The following is a 20,411-nucleotide window of genomic DNA, read 5'->3' as shown; positions in this document are numbered from 1 at the left end:
GAACCAGTGGCATCTACATCTACAGAACGTGAAGAACCAGTGGCATCTACATCTGCAGAATGTGAAGAACCAGTGGCATCTACATCTAGAGAACGTGAAGAACCAGTGACATCTACATCTGCAGAACATGAAGAACCAGTGGCATCTACATCTACAGAACGTGAAGAACCAGTGGCATCTACATCTAAAGAACGTGAAGAACCAGTGGCATCTACATCTATAGAACGTGAAGAACCAGTGGCATCTACATCTGCAGAACGTCATGAACCAGTGGCATCTACATCTACAGAACGTGAAGAACCAGTGGCATCTACATCTGCAGAATGTGAAGAACCAGTGACATCTACATCTACAGAACATGAAGAACCAGTGGCATCTACATCTACAGAACGTGAAGAACCAGTGGCATCTACATCTCCAGAACGTGATGAACCAGTGGCATCTACATCTACAGAACGTGAAGAACCAGTGGCATCTACATCTGCAGAACGTGAAGAACCAGTGGCATCTACATCTACAGAACGTGGAGAACCAGTGACATCTACATCTGCAGAACATGAAGAACCAGTGTCATCTACATCTGCAGAACGTGAAGAACCAGTGACATCTACATATACAGAACGTGATGAACCAGTTGCATCTACATCTGCAGAACGTGAATAACCTGTGGCATCTACATCTGCAGAACGTGAAGAACCAGTGGCATCTACATCTGCAGAACATGAAGAACCTGTGGCATCTACATCTAAAGAACGTGATGAACCAGTGGCATCTACATCTAAAGAACGTGAAGAACCAGTGGCATCTACATCTACAAAACATGAAGAACCAGTGGCGTCTACATCTGCAGAACGTCATGAACCAGTGGCATCTACATCTACAGAACGTGAAGAACCAGTGGCATCTACATCTAAAGAACGTGAAGAACCAGTGGCATCTACATCTACAAAACATGAAGAACCAGTGGCGTCTACATCTGCAGAACGTCATGAACCAGTGGCATCTACATCTAAAGAACGTGATGAACCAGTGGCATCTACATCTAAAGAACGTGAAGAACCAGTGGCATCTACATCTACAAAACATGAAGAACCAGTGGCGTCTACATCTGCAGAACGTCATGAACCAGTGGCATCTACAGAACGTGAAGAACCAGTGGCATCTACATCTGCAGAATGTGAAGAACCAGTGACATCTACATCTACAGAACGTGAAGAACCAGTGGCATCTACATCTACAGAACGTGAAGAACCAGTGGCATCTACATCTCCAGAACCTGATGAACCAGTGGCATCTACATCTACAGAACGTGAAGAACCAGTGGCATCTACATCTGCAGAACGTGAAGAACCAGTGGCATCTACATCTACAGAACGTGGAGAACCAGTGACATCTACATCTGCAGAACATGAAGAACCAGTGTCATCTACATCTGCAGAACGTGAAGAACCAGTGACATCTACATATACAGAACGTGATGAACCAGTTGCATCTACATCTGCAGAACGTAAATAACCTGTGGCATCTACATCTGCAGAACGTGAAGAACCAGTGGCATCTACATCTGCAGAACATGAAGAACCTGTGGCATCTACATCTGCAGAACATGAAGAACCAGTGGCATCTACATCTACAAAACGTGAAGAACCAGTGGCATCTACATCTAAAGAACGTGAAGAACCAGTGGCATCTACATCTGCAGAACGTGAAGAACCAGTGGCATCTACATCTGCAGAACGTGAAGAACCAGTGGCATCTACATCTACAGAACGTGGAGAACCAGTGACATCTACATCTGCAGAACATGAAGAACCAGTGGCATCTACATCTGCAGAACGTGAAGAACCAGTGACATCTACATATACAGAACGTGATGAACCAGTGGCATCTACATCTGCAGAACGTGAAGAACCAGTGGCATCTACATCTGCAGAACGTGAAGAACCAGTGACATCTACATCTACAGAACGTGGAGAACCAGTGACATCTACATCTGCAGAACATGAAGAACCAGTGACATCTACATCTGCAGAACATGAAGAACCAGTGTCATCTACATCTGCAGAACGTGAAGAACCAGTGACATCTACATATACAGAACGTGATGAACCAGTTGCATCTACATCTGCAGAACGTGAATAACCTGTGGCATCTACATCTGCAGAACGTGAAGAACCAGTGGCATCTACATCTACAGAACGTGGAGAACCAGTGACATCTACATCTGCAGAACATGAAGAACCAGTGTCATCTACATCTGCAGAACGTGAAGAACCAGTGACATCTACATATACAGAACGTGATGAACCAGTTGCATCTACATCTGCAGAACGTGAATAACCTGTGGCATCTACATCTGCAGAACGTGAAGAACCAGTGGCATCTACATCTGCAGAACGTGAAGAACCAGTGGCATCTACATCTACAGAACGTGGAGAACCAGTGACATCTACATCTGCAGAACATGAAGAACCAGTGTCATCTACATCTGCAGAACGTGAAGAACCAGTGACATCTACATATACAGAACGTGATGAACCAGTTGCATCTACATCTGCAGAACGTGAATAACCTGTGGCATCTACATCTGCAGAACGTGAAGAACCAGTGGCATCTACATCTGCAGAACGTGAAGAACCAGTGACATCTACATATACAGAACGTGGAGAACCAGTGACATCTACATCTGCAGAACATGAAGAACCAGTGACATCTACATCTGCAGAACATGAAGAACCAGTGTCATCTACATCTGCAGAACGTGAAGAACCAGTGACATCTACATATACAGAACGTGATGAACCAGTTGCATCTACATCTGCAGAACGTGAATAACCTGTGGCATCTACATCTGCAGAACGTGAAGAACCAGTGGCATCTACATCTACAGAACGTGGAGAACCAGTGACATCTACATCTGCAGAACATGAAGAACCGGTGTCATCTACATCTGCAGAACGTGAAGAACCAGTGACATCTACATATACAGAACGTGATGAACCAGTTGCATCTACATCTGCAGAACGTGAATAACCTGTGGCATCTACATCTGCAGAACGTGAAGAACCAGTGGCATCTACATCTGCAGAACGTGAAGAACCAGTGGCATCTACATCTACAGAACGTGGAGAACCAGTGACATCTACATCTGCAGAACATGAAGAACCAGTGTCATCTACATCTGCAGAACGTGAAGAACCAGTGACATCTACATATACAGAACGTGATGAACCAGTTGCATCTACATCTGCAGAACGTGAATAACCTGTGGCATCTACATCTGCAGAACGTGAAGAACCAGTGGCATCTACATCTACAGAACGTGGAGAACCAGTGACATCTACATCTGCAGAACATGAAGAACCAGTGTCATCTACATCTGCAGAACGTGAAGAACCAGTGACATCTACATATACAGAACGTGATGAACCAGTTGCATCTACATCTGCAGAACGTGAATAACCTGTGGCATCTACATCTGCAGAACGTGAAGAACCAGTGGCATCTACATCTGCAGAACGTGAAGAACCAGTGGCATCTACATCTACAGAACGTGGAGAACCAGTGACATCTACATCTGCAGAACATGAAGAACCAGTGTCATCTACATCTGCAGAACGTGAAGAACCAGTGACATCTACATATACAGAACGTGATGAACCAGTTGCATCTACATCTGCAGAACGTGAATAACCTGTGGCATCTACATCTGCAGAACGTGAAGAACCAGTGGCATCTACATCTGCAGAACGTGAAGAACCAGTGACATCTACATATACAGAACGTGATGAACCAGTTGCATCTACATCTGCAGAACGTGAATAACCTGTGGCATCTACATCTGCAGAACGTGAAGAACCAGTGGCATCTACATCTGCAGAACATGAAGAACCTGTGGCATCTACATCTGCAGAACATGAAGAACCAGTGGCATCTACATCTACAAAACGTGAAGAACCAGTGGCTTCTACATCTAAAGAACGTGAAGAACCAGTGGCATCTACATCTGCAGAACGTGAAGAACCAGTGGCATCTACATCTGCAGAACGTGAAGAACCAGTGGCATCTACATCTACAGAACGTGGAGAACCAGTGACATCTACATCTGCAGAACATGAAGAACCAGTGGCATCTACATCTGCAGAACGTGAAGAACCAATGACATCTACATATACAGAACGTGATGAACCAGTGGCATCTACATCTGCAGAACGTGAAGAACCAGTGGCATCTACATCTGCAGAACGTGAAGAACCAGTGACATCTACATCTGCAGAACCTGAAGAACCAGTGACATGTACATCTGCAGAACGTGAAGAACCAGTGACACCTACATCTGCAGAACCTGAAGAACTGGTGGCATCTACATCTACAGAACATGAAGAACCAGTGGCATCTACATCTGCAGAACGTGAAGAACCAGTGACATCTACATCTGCAGAACCTGAAGAACCGGTGGCATCTACATCTACATAACATGAAGAACCAGTGGCATCTACATCTACAGAACGTGAAGAACCAGTGGCATCTACATCTGCAGAATGTGAAGAACCAGTGGCATCTACATCTAGAGAACGTGAAGAACCAGTGACATCTACATCTGCAGAACATGAAGAACCAGTGGCATCTACATCTACAGAACGTGAAGAACCAGTGGCATCTACATCTAAAGAACGTGAAGAACCAGTGGCATCTACATCTATAGAACGTGAAGAACCAGTGGCATCTACATCTGCAGAACGTCATGAACCAGTGGCATCTACATCTACAGAACGTGAAGAACCAGTGGCATCTACATCTGCAGAATGTGAAGAACCAGTGACATCTACATCTACAGAACATGAAGAACCAGTGGCATCTACATCTACAGAACGTGAAGAACCAGTGGCATCTACATCTCCAGAACGTGATGAACCAGTGGCATCTACATCTACAGAACGTGAAGAACCAGTGGCATCTACATCTGCAGAACGTGAAGAACCAGTGGCATCTACATCTACAGAACGTGGAGAACCAGTGACATCTACATCTGCAGAACATGAAGAACCAGTGTCATCTACATCTGCAGAACGTGAAGAACCAGTGACATCTACATATACAGAACGTGATGAACCAGTTGCATCTACATCTGCAGAACGTGAATAACCTGTGGCATCTACATCTGCAGAACGTGAAGAACCAGTGGCATCTACATCTGCAGAACATGAAGAACCTGTGGCATCTACATCTAAAGAACGTGATGAACCAGTGGCATCTACATCTAAAGAACGTGAAGAACCAGTGGCATCTACATCTACAAAACATGAAGAACCAGTGGCGTCTACATCTGCAGAACGTCATGAACCAGTGGCATCTACATCTACAGAACGTGAAGAACCAGTGGCATCTACATCTAAAGAACGTGAAGAACCAGTGGCATCTACATCTACAAAACATGAAGAACCAGTGGCGTCTACATCTGCAGAACGTCATGAACCAGTGGCATCTACATCTAAAGAACGTGATGAACCAGTGGCATCTACATCTAAAGAACGTGAAGAACCAGTGGCATCTACATCTACAAAACATGAAGAACCAGTGGCGTCTACATCTGCAGAACGTCATGAACCAGTGGCATCTACAGAACGTGAAGAACCAGTGGCATCTACATCTGCAGAATGTGAAGAACCAGTGACATCTACATCTACAGAACGTGAAGAACCAGTGGCATCTACATCTACAGAACGTGAAGAACCAGTGGCATCTACATCTCCAGAACCTGATGAACCAGTGGCATCTACATCTACAGAACGTGAAGAACCAGTGGCATCTACATCTGCAGAACGTGAAGAACCAGTGGCATCTACATCTACAGAACGTGGAGAACCAGTGACATCTACATCTGCAGAACATGAAGAACCAGTGTCATCTACATCTGCAGAACGTGAAGAACCAGTGACATCTACATATACAGAACGTGATGAACCAGTTGCATCTACATCTGCAGAACGTAAATAACCTGTGGCATCTACATCTGCAGAACGTGAAGAACCAGTGGCATCTACATCTGCAGAACATGAAGAACCTGTGGCATCTACATCTGCAGAACATGAAGAACCAGTGGCATCTACATCTACAAAACGTGAAGAACCAGTGGCATCTACATCTAAAGAACGTGAAGAACCAGTGGCATCTACATCTGCAGAACGTGAAGAACCAGTGGCATCTACATCTGCAGAACGTGAAGAACCAGTGGCATCTACATCTACAGAACGTGGAGAACCAGTGACATCTACATCTGCAGAACATGAAGAACCAGTGGCATCTACATCTGCAGAACGTGAAGAACCAGTGACATCTACATATACAGAACGTGATGAACCAGTGGCATCTACATCTGCAGAACGTGAAGAACCAGTGGCATCTACATCTGCAGAACGTGAAGAACCAGTGACATCTACATCTGCAGAACCTGAAGAACCAGTGACATCTACATCTGCAGAACGTGAAGAACCAGTGACATCTACATCTGCAGAACCTGAAGAACTGGTGGCATCTACATCTACAGAACATGAAGAACCAGTGGCATCTACATCTGCAGAACGTGAAGAACCAGTGACATCTACATCTGCAGAACCTGAAGAACCGGTGGCATCTACATCTACATAACATGAAGAACCAGTGGCATCTACATCTCCAGAACGTGATGAACCAGTGGCATCTACATCTACAGAACGTGAAGAACCAGTGGCATCTACATCTGCAGAATGTGAAGAACCAGTGGCATCTACATCTAGAGAACGTGAAGAACCAGTGACATCTACATCTGCAGAACATGAAGAACCAGTGGCATCTACATCTACAGAACGTGAAGAACCAGTGGCATCTACATCTAAAGAACGTGAAGAACCAGTGGCATCTACATCTATAGAACGTGAAGAACCAGTGGCATCTACATCTGCAGAACGTCATGAACCAGTGGCATCTACATCTACAGAACGTGAAGAACCAGTGGCATCTACATCTGCAGAATGTGAAGAACCAGTGACATCTACATCTACAGAACATGAAGAACCAGTGGCATCTACATCTACAGAACGTGAAGAACCAGTGGCATCTACATCTCCAGAACGTGATGAACCAGTGGCATCTACATCTACAGAACGTGAAGAACCAGTGGCATCTACATCTGCAGAACGTGAAGAACCAGTGGCATCTACATCTACAGAACGTGGAGAACCAGTGACATCTACATCTGCAGAACATGAAGAACCAGTGTCATCTACATCTGCAGAACGTGAAGAACCAGTGACATCTACATATACAGAACGTGATGAACCAGTTGCATCTACATCTGCAGAACGTGAATAACCTGTGGCATCTACATCTGCAGAACGTGAAGAACCAGTGGCATCTACATCTGCAGAACATGAAGAACCTGTGGCATCTACATCTGCAGAATGTGAAGAACCAGTGACATCTACATCTACAGAACGTGAAGAACCAGTGGCATCTACATCTAAAGAACGTGAAGAACCAGTGGCATCTACATCTGCAGAACGTGAAGAACCAGTGGCATCTACATCTAAAGAACGTGATGAACCAGTGGCATCTACATCTATAGAACGTGAAGAACCAGTGGCATCTACATCTACAAAACATGAAGAACCAGTGGCGTCTACATCTGCAGAACGTCATGAACCAGTGGCATCTACATCTACAGAACGTGAAGAACCAGTGCCATCTACATCTGCAGAATGTGAAGAACCAGTGACATCTACATCTACAGAACGTGAAGAACCAGTGGCATCTACATCTACAGAACGTGAAGAACCAGTGGCATCTACATCTCCAGAACGTGATGAACCAGTGGCATCTACATCTACAGAACGTGAAGAACCAGTGGCATCTACATCTGCAGAACGTGAAGAACCAGTGGCATCTACATCTACAGAACGTGGAGAACCAGTGAAATCTACATCTGCAGAACATGAAGAACCAGTGTCATCTACATCTGCAGAACGTGAAGAACCAGTGACATCTACATATACAGAACGTGATGAACCAGTTGCATCTACATCTGCAGAACGTGAATAACCTGTGGCATCTACATCTGCAGAACGTGAAGAACCAGTGGCATCTACATCTGCAGAACATGAAGAACCTGTGGCATCTACATCTGCAGAACATGAAGAACCAGTGGCATCTACATCTACAGAACGTGAAGAACCAGTGGCATCTACATCTAAAGAACGTGAAGAACCAGTGGCATCTACATCTGCAGAACGTGAAGAACCAGTGGCATCTACATCTGCAGAACGTGAAGAACCAGTGGCATCTACATCTACAGAACGTGGAGAACCAGTGACATCTACATCTGCAGAACATGAAGAACCAGTGGCATCTACATCTGCAGAACGTGAAGAACCAGTGACATCTACATATACAGAACGTGATGAACCAGTGGCATCTACATCTGCAGAACGTGAAGAACCAGTGGCATCTACATCTGCAGAACATGAAGAACCAGTGGCATCTACATCTACAGAACGTGAAGAACCAGTGGCATCTACATCTGCAGAACGTGAAGAACCAGTGGCATCTACATCTCCAGAACGTGATGAACCAGTGGCATCTACATCTGCAGAACGTGAAGAACCTGTGGCATCTACATCTGCAGAACGTGAAGAACCAGTGGCATCTACATCTGCAGGATCTAAAACAAACTTGTAAAGCCATTCCCCGTGGTTAGTGAACATGCCGTACAAAATGTTCAGAATCGGCAGGAACCTCTGGAACCCTAACTCGCTTGTAAGCAGAGGCATCCCACTGCTACCCCCCGACTAACGATTGCGCTCGCAGCGCGCTCCGCAACACCGTGAGCCCAACGCGCTGGAAGAGCGACCGTTATTTGAGCAATAGTGAGCGCTCAATAACTAAAAACAAGCGTACATCATTGCAACGCACGCTTGCACAATCGCATCGCGTAGAGGCGCGTAAAACGCGAGGCGACTGTCTAGTGGTTGCAGGTGCTGTGTTGTTGTGTATAGTGTAGTTTATAGTAGTGTGGTATATGGCAGTGCAGTATAAAGCAGCGTGCAGTGGTATGAAGTGTAGTGCACGTTGAACTTCTTTCGCACCGTACGTAGCCACGTCATGCTAATCGGAGGCGGGTGCTTACAGGCCGCCACCCCCTCCCCCACCAGTTGCCAGACCATTGCTCCCCGGGACAGAAGCCCCCCCCCCCCCCTTCGCTCAGTTTCACTTCAGTTGTCACTTCAGTTTTCACTTTATTTTGAAGTACCCTGGGAGCCCCGAAGTGGGGGTTTCAGCAATAAAAACAACAACGCCGTTCCCCGTGACGGACGTAGCACAGAGCAAAACTAACTTAACATTGAAAATGGCTTTTAAACAAAAGGTGACCAAAAAAATGATGTAATTGCAAATATGAAATGTATCTTTTAAAAGTTTTGAGCGAAGTAAGGGATGAAAACAAAGTGCAAAAGTAGTCAGAAAAATGTGCCAGTGGAAAAACACACCGTTTCCCAAGAAACACTACTTTTAAATGTCGAATAAAAATGTAAAAATATCTATTAAATGTAAATGCGCCATCAACCAACCACGACACTGCACCGAGCAAAACGCAGCCATCGTCAAAATAAAAGAGAGCGGTGCAGACAAAGGCACAAGATGACAACCGAGATCACTCGCAGACAAACGATGCTGCCCGGATATCGAACTTGCCTCGCTGGTGACCACATTGTGGTCTGCAGGCCTTCAAATGCCGAGCTCACAATCACACACACTCACAAGACAAAAATAAAGGTCCCCTGTATAGCTTTAACAGACTGTAGGGGCAAGTGCTGTTAGCGAGCACCTATGAAGGCCAGAACGGCACACGAGGAGGTGGGTGGCCAATACCATGCCCGGCCGCCTTTGTCTCCCCAGTGGCAATGTTTACACACCGCTCCAGGTACTCATTTGATGCTGAGTCGACCTAGGGGACGCCCTTAACCGGTTCAGATAATAGTCACTGGTATTGGCCGTGAGTGGGATCGAACTCGGGTCGCCGGGTTCGTAGCGCAGCGTAGCACTAACCGCTACACTACCGCTCCCCACAAACACACAACAACAACAACCGCCATTCGCCACTAAGTGGCGGTGACGTCACCACGACGCTTGTGCCAGGCCATGTGCACCTTGAGGCCACGTGAAGTGTCGAACGCCCGCGGGCAAGAGGTCACGGGGCAGACCCAGGTGCCACGGGTTGACTGACTGAGATGACTGGCTGGTGCACCACCTGTGCCCCCTACTGTGCCAACATGCTGTGCTTTAGCCACCCGGCGCTCTGCTCGTTGTTGTGAGCGTCGCTCCTCCGCCCTCCATTGTTGTTGGAGGGCGACTGCCTCCAACTGCCCAATAGCGTCCTTCACGAGCCTCCTCCACAGAGGCCGATCTTGACACCGCTGGTACCAGTCATCGGCAAGTCCACTCAGCTCCACGTCCTCCTGTACCACATCACTCCATCTCTTCTCCAGCCCGTGCCGCGCCCGTTTAGCCCCCTCGATCCGGCCGAACAAAAGCTGTTTCGGCATGCGATGGCTGGGCATGCGGGCTACATGACCCAGCCAATGCAGCCTTGCCTGCCGGAGGAGCTCACCGATCGGACCTTGCCCAGATCTTTCAAGGATTTGTGAGCTCCTCACACAATCAAGCCTGGTTAAACCCAGGATGGATCGTAGGCAGGCCAGCCTAAATGTTTCCAACCGGTGAAGATGCTCCATTAAGGGGGTCCACTTTTCGCAAGCGTAGAGAAGGGAGGGAATGACCGTGGCCGAGAAGACCTGAAGCTTAGTGCGGAGCGACAGACCAGGTAGCTTCCACACAGCGTTACGCAACCGATTAAAAGATATTGCCGCTCGGAGTGAGACCTCTGCTGTTAAACTGGAGCCGGTTATAAGCACACTGCCCAGGTATGGGAAACTCTCCACTCTCTCCACAACTGCCCCATCACCGATTGGGAGTTGTGGGGGTGGAGTGTCCGATGGTACAAAATACCCAGGCAGGTGCTTAGTTTTGGTGGGGCTGATGGTAAGGCCCCATCTCTTAGTGGCACATACACGGGACCTCTAACTTCTCCGCACGCGCCTTGCAAGGAGGGACCGAATCAATTGAGCTGCGGGTGATCTCCAATGATCAAATGCCGATTTAGATGAACCCATTTATTATAAGAGAATCTATTTATCATTCAGTATAATCATCATCGTCGTGGTCTTCATTGGGTTCACTGCAGCTCAATGACTCAGTCGCCATTACAAGGCGTGCTGTTAAAATAAAACAATAATCATTGTAGGGGAGACTTGAGTCACTTTTCAGTTTCATTCATAAGGTGTAGCCCTGTGAGCCATGTGGCGCAACAAACAAAAACATGAACAAAGAACATCTTAAAGCGACTACGCGCAACAGAAAAATCCAGGGGAAAAAAAACAGCAAAATCTTCCCGAAAAAAAACACCGCATATCAACGCTGAGCTGCAGCGATCCCAATGAATAATTGTAATAAATCATTATTCATCCTAACCGTCGTCGTTGTCGTCTCAGGCCGAATTCCTCGAGGCACTGGGAGACGATGAAGGCCGGGATGACCATCGTGTTCGAGGATGCCATCTCGAGCAACGAGACAGGCCCCTACCGGTGCAGCGCCACCAACGGATTCGTGACCGCCTCGTCGCCGCTCTACCACCTCGCGCTCGAGCCCGACGTCGATAAAGGTGTGTGGACGACGGGGGGGGGGGGGGGGGGGGGATGCCTCCGAGGGCTCCTAGGTTGACTCAGCTTCAAAAAGTACTCAAAAGTACTTGGTGCAAGTGTGTAAACATTGTCAATGGGGAAACAAAAGCGTACGGGCGTGATGCTAACCACCCGCTCCCTCGCGTGCCGTGCCGGCTTTCTTAGGCGCTAGTCGCTAACAGCACTTGCCCCAGCATTCTGTTAAAGGTTACACGGGGGATCTTTGTCTTTGTTCATGTGTGTGCGGTGTGTGTGTGTGTGTGTGTGTGCGGTGTGTGTGTGTGCAATGTAATTGTGTGTGTGTGTGCTGCTCGCCAACAGCACTTGCCCCAGCAGTCTGTTAAAGGCTACATGGTGGATATTTGGCTTTGTTGATATTTGTGTGCGGTGTGTGTGGCAACGCTGTGGTGGGCAGTGCCATGGGGGAAGGGCCAATTTAGATGGGCCTTTCTCTTCATGGCGTTTGTAACCATCATAGGAGCCAAATGGGGGCTCTGGACGGATGCGAGGGACTGGTAACCCCTCCACCTTCATTTAACTACCACTAAACTACGATGCAAAAAGCTTATTAAGCTTGTGCCGGAGGTCCCGGGGGGACAGGCGTCTATGACGTCTCCTGGCCAAACTCCATTTGGCGGAGCCAGGAGAATGAATTCTTACCCTCGGGGCTCCTCCAGAAACAACAAAAAGCCACTTCGGATGGCCACGTGGAATGTTCGAATGCTCACTGCAGCGGAGAGGCTGCCGCTCCGCTGTTGGGAGTTGGATCGGTACCACCATCTCTGCGGTATTCAGGAGGTCCGGTGGACTGGCTCTGGTTCCTGCCACCATGAGGGGTGGACAGTCCTCTACTCGAGGCAGGAGACTGCCAAACAACAGGGAGTGGCTCATCTTCTGAGCCAAAGAATGAAGAGAGCGTGGGAGCGTGGCGGTGAGGTGTGGGAAGCTGTAAGCCCCAGGATACTTTGGGCCCGCCTTCCCATCAACCAGAAGCGAGGAGTGGTGGTCGTGGTTACGTATGCCCCCACCGAATACGAACATCCGTGGAGGGATGCAGGCAATGCCGATGAGTCAGGTGCCTTCTATGACCACCTGTCACAGGTGCTGGCTAAAGTGGCCCCTTGGGATAGAGTCATCTTGTTCTGTGACTTCAATGCCCGAGTTGGTCATGATGCTAGCACCTCGTCTGGAGTGATTGGAAGATGTGGGCCAGATCAGCTCAATAACAACGATATGAGGCTGCTAGATTTTTGTGCAGCCCATGGGCTTGTAATTTCCAACATGCTGTTCCAGCATCGTCGCATCCACACAACATCGTGGATGCATGCCGGGTCCAAGCAAGAACATCTGCTGGACTACATAGTGATGGGACAGCAGATGCGGGCCCATGTCCTTAACACAAGGATCTACTGTGGAGCTGATTTGCCAACTGACTATCGACTTGTCATCTGTAAGATGCGCCTGCTATTCTTCCACTCCGGTGGTGGGTGTACACCCAGGACCCCATTCAAACCCTTAGTGGCATGGTCTCAGCTAGCTGATGAAAGTTGCAAGCGGGAATTGCATCATCGCTTGCGGCTGGGGTTGGCAGCATCCCCCACTCCTCCTGATGTCGAGGGGAAAGGGGCGAGGTTTAGGACTGTGACTCATGCAGCTGCAATAGCTGCTTTGGGTACACGGTCCAGACCTCCTTAGATACCCTGGCTGACAGAGGAGGTGTTCAGGCTGGCTTGGAAAAAGCGACAGGCCCACTCTCATCATCTACAGCATCCCACGTCAGAGAATGAGGAGGCTTACCGCAGCCTTCACTTGGAGGTTCAGAGAGCCGTGAGGCGCTGCAATAATGTTTGGTGGTCGCGGGTTGCTGAGGAGATGGAGTCTGCATCAATGGCCCATGATCACAAATCGCTCTTTAATTCCATCAAAAAAAAGAACAGTGATCCAATTTTCTGGGGGAGGGGAAATCTCTCAGCCTGGAAAACATCATGGGACAAAGTGGGGATGACCCTGCTGAGGCTGTGGTGCCTCAAATATGGGAAGAAGAAGTCACCCCCTGTGAGTGGCTGGCTGAGGTGCCATCTGTTGAGGAAGCATTGAAGGCGATCCAGAGCCTGAGACCAGGAAAGGCACCGGACAGAGATGATCTCCCAAGCGAAATGTTGAGGGAGGGTGGTGTTTGTGCACAGACTGTCCTACATGACATCATAACAACAGTCTGGACCACTGGGCGGGTTCCGCAGGATTGGAAGGATGCCCTGGTGGTCCCCCTCTTTAAGAATGGGGACCGTGCAGACTGTAACAACTACAGGGGTATCTCACTCCTCAGTGTGCCGGGAAAGGTCCTGGCAAGGATTATTCAACATCGCCTTGCTAAGCACTCTGAGGAAAGTCTTGCGGAGCCCCAATGTGGTTTCAGGAAAGGGTAGTCCTGCACATATGCCATATTTTCCGTCTGTCTGCTACAGCAGAGCTGTTGGGAATTCCAACAAGACCTATATCTCTGCTCTATTGACCTGGTCAAGGCCTATTATACCATCAGTAGGCCTGGGCTCTGGGTTGTTCTTCGTGCTTTTGGAGTCCCTGACCCGCTGCTCACAATCATTAAGGACCTTCATGATGGTGAGCGGGCCCTGTTAAAACTACGTGGCCGGAAGTCGGAGCCATTCCCTGTACACCTTGGGGTGCGACAGTGATGTCCTCTGCCTCCCACATTATTGTACATTTCTTTGGACCACGTAGTTCGTGAAGCCTTTGATGGCTGTACCGGAGGAATTTCCATCTGGTACAGATACAATGGGAGGCTGATCGATGCCCGGGTGCGGTCAAGGAATGGCTCCCTATTGCTCAACCATGTTATGTATGCCGATGATATGGTAATTGCTGCTCACTCAGAGGAGGAGTTGGAAGCACTGCTGCTGAACCTGAAGTGAGCCACTAAGAGGTGGGGCCTTACCATCAGCCCCACAAAAACTAAGCACCTGCCTAAGTATTTTGTACCATTGGACACTCCACCCCCAAAACTCGCAATTGGTGATGGGGCAGTTGTGGAGAGAGTGGAGAGTTTCCCATACCTGGGCAGTGTGCTTATGACTGGCTCCAGTTTAACGGCAAAGGTCTCACTCTGAATCAGTCGAGCGGCAATATCTTTTCATCGGTTGCGTAATGCTGTGTGGAAGCCACCTGGTCTGTCGCTTCGCACGAAGCTTCAGGTTTTCTCGGCCACGGTCATTCCCTTCCTTCTCTACGCTTGTGAAACGTGGACCCCCTCTAATGGGACATCTTTGCCGGTAAGAAACATTTAGGCTGACCTGCCTACGATCCATCCTGGGTTTAACTAGGCTGGATTGTGTGAGGATCTCACAAATTATTGAAAAATCTGGACAAAGTCCCATTGGTGAGCAAGGCTGCGTTGGCTGGGTCATGTAGCCCGCATGCCCAGTCACCGCATGCCTAAACAGCTTTCGTTCGGCTAGATAGAGGGGGCTAAACGAGCGCGGCACGGGCTAGAGAAGAGATGGAGTGATGTGGTACAGGAGGACGTGGAGCTGAGTGGACTTGTCGATGACTGATACCAGCGGTGTCAAGATCGGCCTCTGTGGAGGAGGCTCGTGAAAGACGCTACTGGGCAGTTGGAGGCAGTCGCCCTCCAACAACAACGGAGAGCGGAGGAGCGATGCTCACAACAACGAGCGGAGTGCCGGGTGGCTAAAGCACAGCTAGTTGGCACAGTCATCTTGGTCATCTCAGTCAGTCGACCCGTGGCACCTGGGTCTGCCCCGTGACCTCCTGCCAGTGGGCGTTCGACACTTCACCTGGCCTCAACGTGCACATGGCCTGGCACAAGCATTGTGGTGACGTCACCGCCACTTAGTGGCGAATGGCGGTTGTTGTTGTTGTTCTCTAACAGCACTTGCCCCAACACTCTGTTAAAGGCTACCACGCGGGTCTTTGTGTAACCATGTTGCGTGCACGCCAGGGTCCTGGGATAAACTCGTCATCTACCTGGGGTGCCTGGCGGGCAGCGCCCTGATGTTGCTGATCGTGGTGGTGGTGTTCGTGTGTCGGCACAAGCGGCCCACGAACCCATACCTGGACGAGTACGTTGACACGAGTATCAGGTGGTACTTCACTAGCAGCTGGCACGACTACCAGGTGGTACTACAGCAGCAGCAGCCAATATATCGTAGCGTACCGTAATAAAGAAGTTCAGTGTAAATACGGTCCATCGGCCGTATATTTGTTGGGCGCCACGGTGGCTAAGAGATGTTAACTACCTCGCCTGGTATACAGGAAGTCGTGGGTTCTATCGTGACCCTGACGATGCCAGTAGAGTTGGAGTGTGCATGTTCTCTCCGTGGTCGCGTAGATTTTGCCCTGGGTCCTTCCGGTTTTCCCCTCCACATTGAGAATCAACATCACCAGGCCACGCGTTCACATTGATTTGACTGCTGCTGCTGCAATAGATAATTATCCACGTCACGACGATGATGAAGCCGCCACTTCGTTGAGCTATCATTTGCGATGGCCAGGTCGCTTCTGAAAAAGTAAGCTGATAGCTCAGCGGGGCCTTACCTGCTAAAATGAAAATAGTAACATACTATATGATCGCTGGGAATAGTAAAATGAAAATAGTAACGTACTATATGATCGCTGGGAATTAGTAAAATGAAAATAGTAACATACTATATGATCGCTGGGAATAGTAAAATGAAAATAGTAACATACTATATGATCGCTGGGAATAGTAAAATGAAAATAGTAACGTACTATATGATCGCTGGGAATAGTAAAATTAAAATAGTAACGTATTATATGATCGCTGGGAATTAGTAAAATGAAAATAGTAACATACTATATGATCGCTGGGAATAGTAAAATTAAAATAGTAACGTATTATATGATCGCTGGGAATTAGTAAAATGAAAATAGTAACATACCATATGATCGCTGGGAATAGTAAAATGAAAATAGTAACGTACTATATGATCGCTGGGAATTAGTAAAATGAAAATAGTAACATACCATATGATCGCTGGGAATAGTAAAATGAAAATAGTAACATACTATATGATCGCTGGGAATAATAAAATGAAAATAGTAACGTACTATATGATCACTGGGAATTAGTAAAATTAAAATAGTAACGTACTATATGATCGCTGGGAATTAGTAAAATGCCTATTGACATTTTTTTTCCCATCGCACGATTCGATTCAGGGGCTTCCTGCATGGGCGCAGAGTTTAGAATGCAAATCCCATCCCCACGGATTGCTCTGTGCGCTCTTATCGACGATTTGTTGTTGTTTGTTGTTGTTGTCGTCGTTCCAACAGAAGGGACAGTACCCCAATCCACAAGCCCGCGCCACCCCGGAGACTGCCCATCCCTGACGAGGAGGAAAACTTCGGGGTGGGGGTAAGGAAGGAGGCACGCACGCGTCACCCACGTCTCGTGCGTGAACCCATCCGTGCTGACTCGCGAGCGTCGCCCCCCCCACCCCTCCTGCCCCACCGCATCCCCACCTCCCACCCACCGAGTGAGTGAGTGGATGGATGAGTGAGTGGGTGGGCGAACGAGTGAGTGGATGGGTGCATGAGTGAGTGGGTGGGGGGACGAGTGAGTGGGTGGGTGAATGAGTCAGTGGACGAGTGAGTGGATGAATGATTGGGTGGGTGGGTGGATGGATGAGTGAGTGAGTGGGTGGATGGACGAGTGAGTGGGTGGGTGAATGAGTGAGTGGACGAGTGAGTGGATGAGTGGTGAGTGAGTGGGTGGGTGGATGAGTGAGTGGATACGTGAGTGGGTGGGTGGGTGCATGAGTGGGTGAACGCGTGAGTGGATGGGTAGATGAGTGAGTGGGTGGGTGGATGAGTGAGTGGATGCGTGAGTGGGTGGATGAGTGGGTGGATGAGTGGGTGGATGAGTGGGTGGACGAGTGAGAGGGTGGGTGAATGAGTGAGTGGACGAGTTAATGGATGGGTGGATGAGTGAGTGGGTGGGTGGATGAGTGAGTGAGTGCGTCAATGGGTGAGTGGGTGGATGAGTGGGTGGGTGGATGAGTGAGTGGATGAGTGAGTGGGTGGGTGGGTGGATGAGTGAGTGGATACGTGAGTGGGTGGGTGAGTGGATGAGTGGGTGGACGAGTGAGTGGATGGGTGGATGAGTGAGTGGGTGGGTGGATGAGTGAGTGGATGCGTGAGTGGGTAGATGAGTGGGTGGATGAGTGGGTGGACGAGTGAGAGGGTGGGTGAATGAGTGAGTGGACGAGTTAATGGATGGGTGGATGAGTGGGTGGGTGGATGAGTGAGTGAGTGCGTCAGTGGGTGGGTGGATGAGTGGGTGGATGAGTGGGTTAGTGGGTGAGTGAGTGAGTGCGTCAGTGGGTGGGTGGATGAGTGGGTGGATGAGTGGGTGGGTGGGTGAGTGAGTGGATGAGTGGGTGGGTGGATGAGTGAGTGGGCGGATGAGTGAGTGCATGAGTGAGTGTATGAGTAAGTGGTGCAAAAGAAGTTCAACGTACATATGTCGCAATCTCTCTTAAGTGCAAAATCAAAGCGTTTCCTGCACAACCCGTCAACTGTACATAGCCTCCTGCGAGCGCGTCATTACAGAGGCATTGTGGGTGGATGAAAGGTCACTCTGGAAGGGATGATCTCAAGAAGTAGGTCTGTGATCGCCTCATTCATGCAATTGCATCCCACAATTGCTGCAGCATCAATTCCGCCGGTCCCGTACACGGATGATACAAAAACTAAAAAGAGGAATATCCGTGAGTAACGAGGTAAAAAGAATTGCACGTAACAAGAAACTGATCGTCGCAGAGAAAATTAATGAAAATAAATAAATCCGTTCGGTCTCCATAGCCCAGACCACTATCCCAACATTTCGCCGGATTTAGGATGAACCTTCACGGGAGGGGTCCCGGAAGCGGCCACCAAAAAGTGACGAGCCAGTTGGACCGTAACGTAAATGCCTGTTTCCCAGCGTATGCCCGGACAAACAAAAACAGGCCTTTTAGTTCAGATTCTAATACGTCAATTGCTTCCATTTATCGGAAGCGTGGCGTTGAGAGTGTTCCGAACCTGAGGGATCTGCGACACGCGAACACTCGCCCGCCAATCGATTTACGTTTTAAATCCTTGGGCTGGACAGAAAACCTCCTAATTGAAGATGCAGCGGAGAACCCGAGGTGCGATCTTGAAAGTGATTCTGGACTGTGGAGGGATCGTGAAATGTGTGTAATACAACGAGGCTTGCGGGTATGAGTCACGTGATCCTGATTTGAAGCTTTCGCGACTGCAGGAATCCAAACGTTTTAGTTCTTTCGGTGAAGTCACGTGGGTATAAAAAAAATAGTAGATCACTTCGTTCCGATCGCAACAACGGTCGCGACCGTCTTCGGTGAAGACGGTCGACTTTCTTGTTGCCGTCGCTTGTTGCTGCTATCGAAACATCGTGATTGATTAATTTTTTTTATACCTGCGTGACTTTACCGAAAGAACCAAAGAGCATGAGTTCCGTGATATTCACTTTCGCGGAGGGAGGGGGGTGAAGTGGGGAGGGGGGGGCGTTTCTCGAATGAACGATGCCGGTGGGGTAAAGTGTGGGTACCGTGCTCCGCGTGGAATGATCGGCCGACTCTCTACGAGCTCCCCGTCCCGACGGAGAGGTTTTTCGTTCGTCGGCAGCGGCGGAGGGGGCCGGCAGTTGCAGGGCTGCGCCTTGACAAATAAAATGCAAACGGAAAAAAAATGCACATTATGATTTGCTGACTGTTGGTTCCCGTTGTGTTGTTAACGCGTTTGTTTTAAGGTGGTCTATTCCGGCCCGTTGCCCAAACCTCACCCGCATGGAAGATCGCCGGTGAGTTTGGCAAAGAAGACAATGTTCAGTTTGTTTTGGTAATTTTTATTTCCCGATTCGATTCACATCGCCGCTCGTGATTGCCGCTGAGGAATCCATTGGGAACGGAGCGGAAACACGATCCTCCCCACCGCAGAAGTGGATATCACAGAACTACGGTGGCTATGAGATGTTAACTACCTCGTCTGGTATACAGGAGGTCGTGGGTTCGATCCCGACCCTGACGCCTCCTGCTGTATATTTGGAGTTTGTGTGTCTCTGTCTATCTCTCTCTCCGTGGTCGCGTGGATTTTTTTCTCCGCGTCCTTCGGTTTTTCCCTCCTCATTTAGAATCAACGTCACGTCTTTTAAAATATTCGGCTGCGATGAATTTCAACGTGATGATAAGCCACTTCGTTTGGCTATCATTTTTGGCCAGCTCACTTCTGAAAAAGAAGTTAATAGCTCAGTGCATGAGTGGAGGGTTCTGTATGGGATGAGACGAGAGGGTTCTGTATGGGATGAGACGAGGGTTCTGTATGGGATGAGACGGGGGTTCTGTATCGGATGAGACGAGGGTTCTGTATGGGATGAGACGAGGGTTCTGTATCGGATGAGACGAGAGGGTTCTGTATGGGATGAGACGAGGGTTCTGTATGGGATGAGACGAAAGGGTTCTGTATGGGATGAGACGAGGGTTCTGTATGGGATGAGACAAGGGTTCTGTATGGGATGAGACGAGGGTTCTGTATTGGATGAGACGAGGGTTCTGTATGGGATGAGACAAGGGTTCTGTATGGGAT

General features: G+C 48.7%; 1 protein-coding gene across 2 annotated transcripts in view; it reads left to right on the top strand.

The window, feature by feature from the left end:
- Window positions 1-20,411, top strand: part of LOC116955875 (nectin-4-like) — a 73,416-nt gene that overhangs the window by 44,737 nt on the left and 8,268 nt on the right. Inside the window, exons 7-10 of one of the 2 annotated variants that reach the window (XM_032977204.2) lie at window positions 11,580-11,749; window positions 15,745-15,865; window positions 17,100-17,181; window positions 19,579-19,629. In XM_032977204.2, the coding sequence (XP_032833095.2) occupies window positions 11,580-11,749; window positions 15,745-15,865; window positions 17,100-17,181; window positions 19,579-19,629 (424 nt within the window). The remainder of the gene's footprint in view (window positions 1-11,579; window positions 11,750-15,744; window positions 15,866-17,099; window positions 17,182-19,578; window positions 19,630-20,411) is intronic. The other variant, XM_032977205.2, reaches the window with a different exon arrangement.

The sequence above is a fragment of the Petromyzon marinus genome, chromosome 62 (genome assembly GCF_048934315.1).
Source record: "Petromyzon marinus isolate PM22_M1 ecotype Great Lakes invasive population chromosome 62, UKy_Petmar_22M1.pri1.0, whole genome shotgun sequence".
Lineage (NCBI taxonomy): Eukaryota > Metazoa > Chordata > Hyperoartia > Petromyzontiformes > Petromyzontidae > Petromyzon > Petromyzon marinus.
This window is presented reverse-complemented; position numbering and strand designations above follow the sequence as displayed.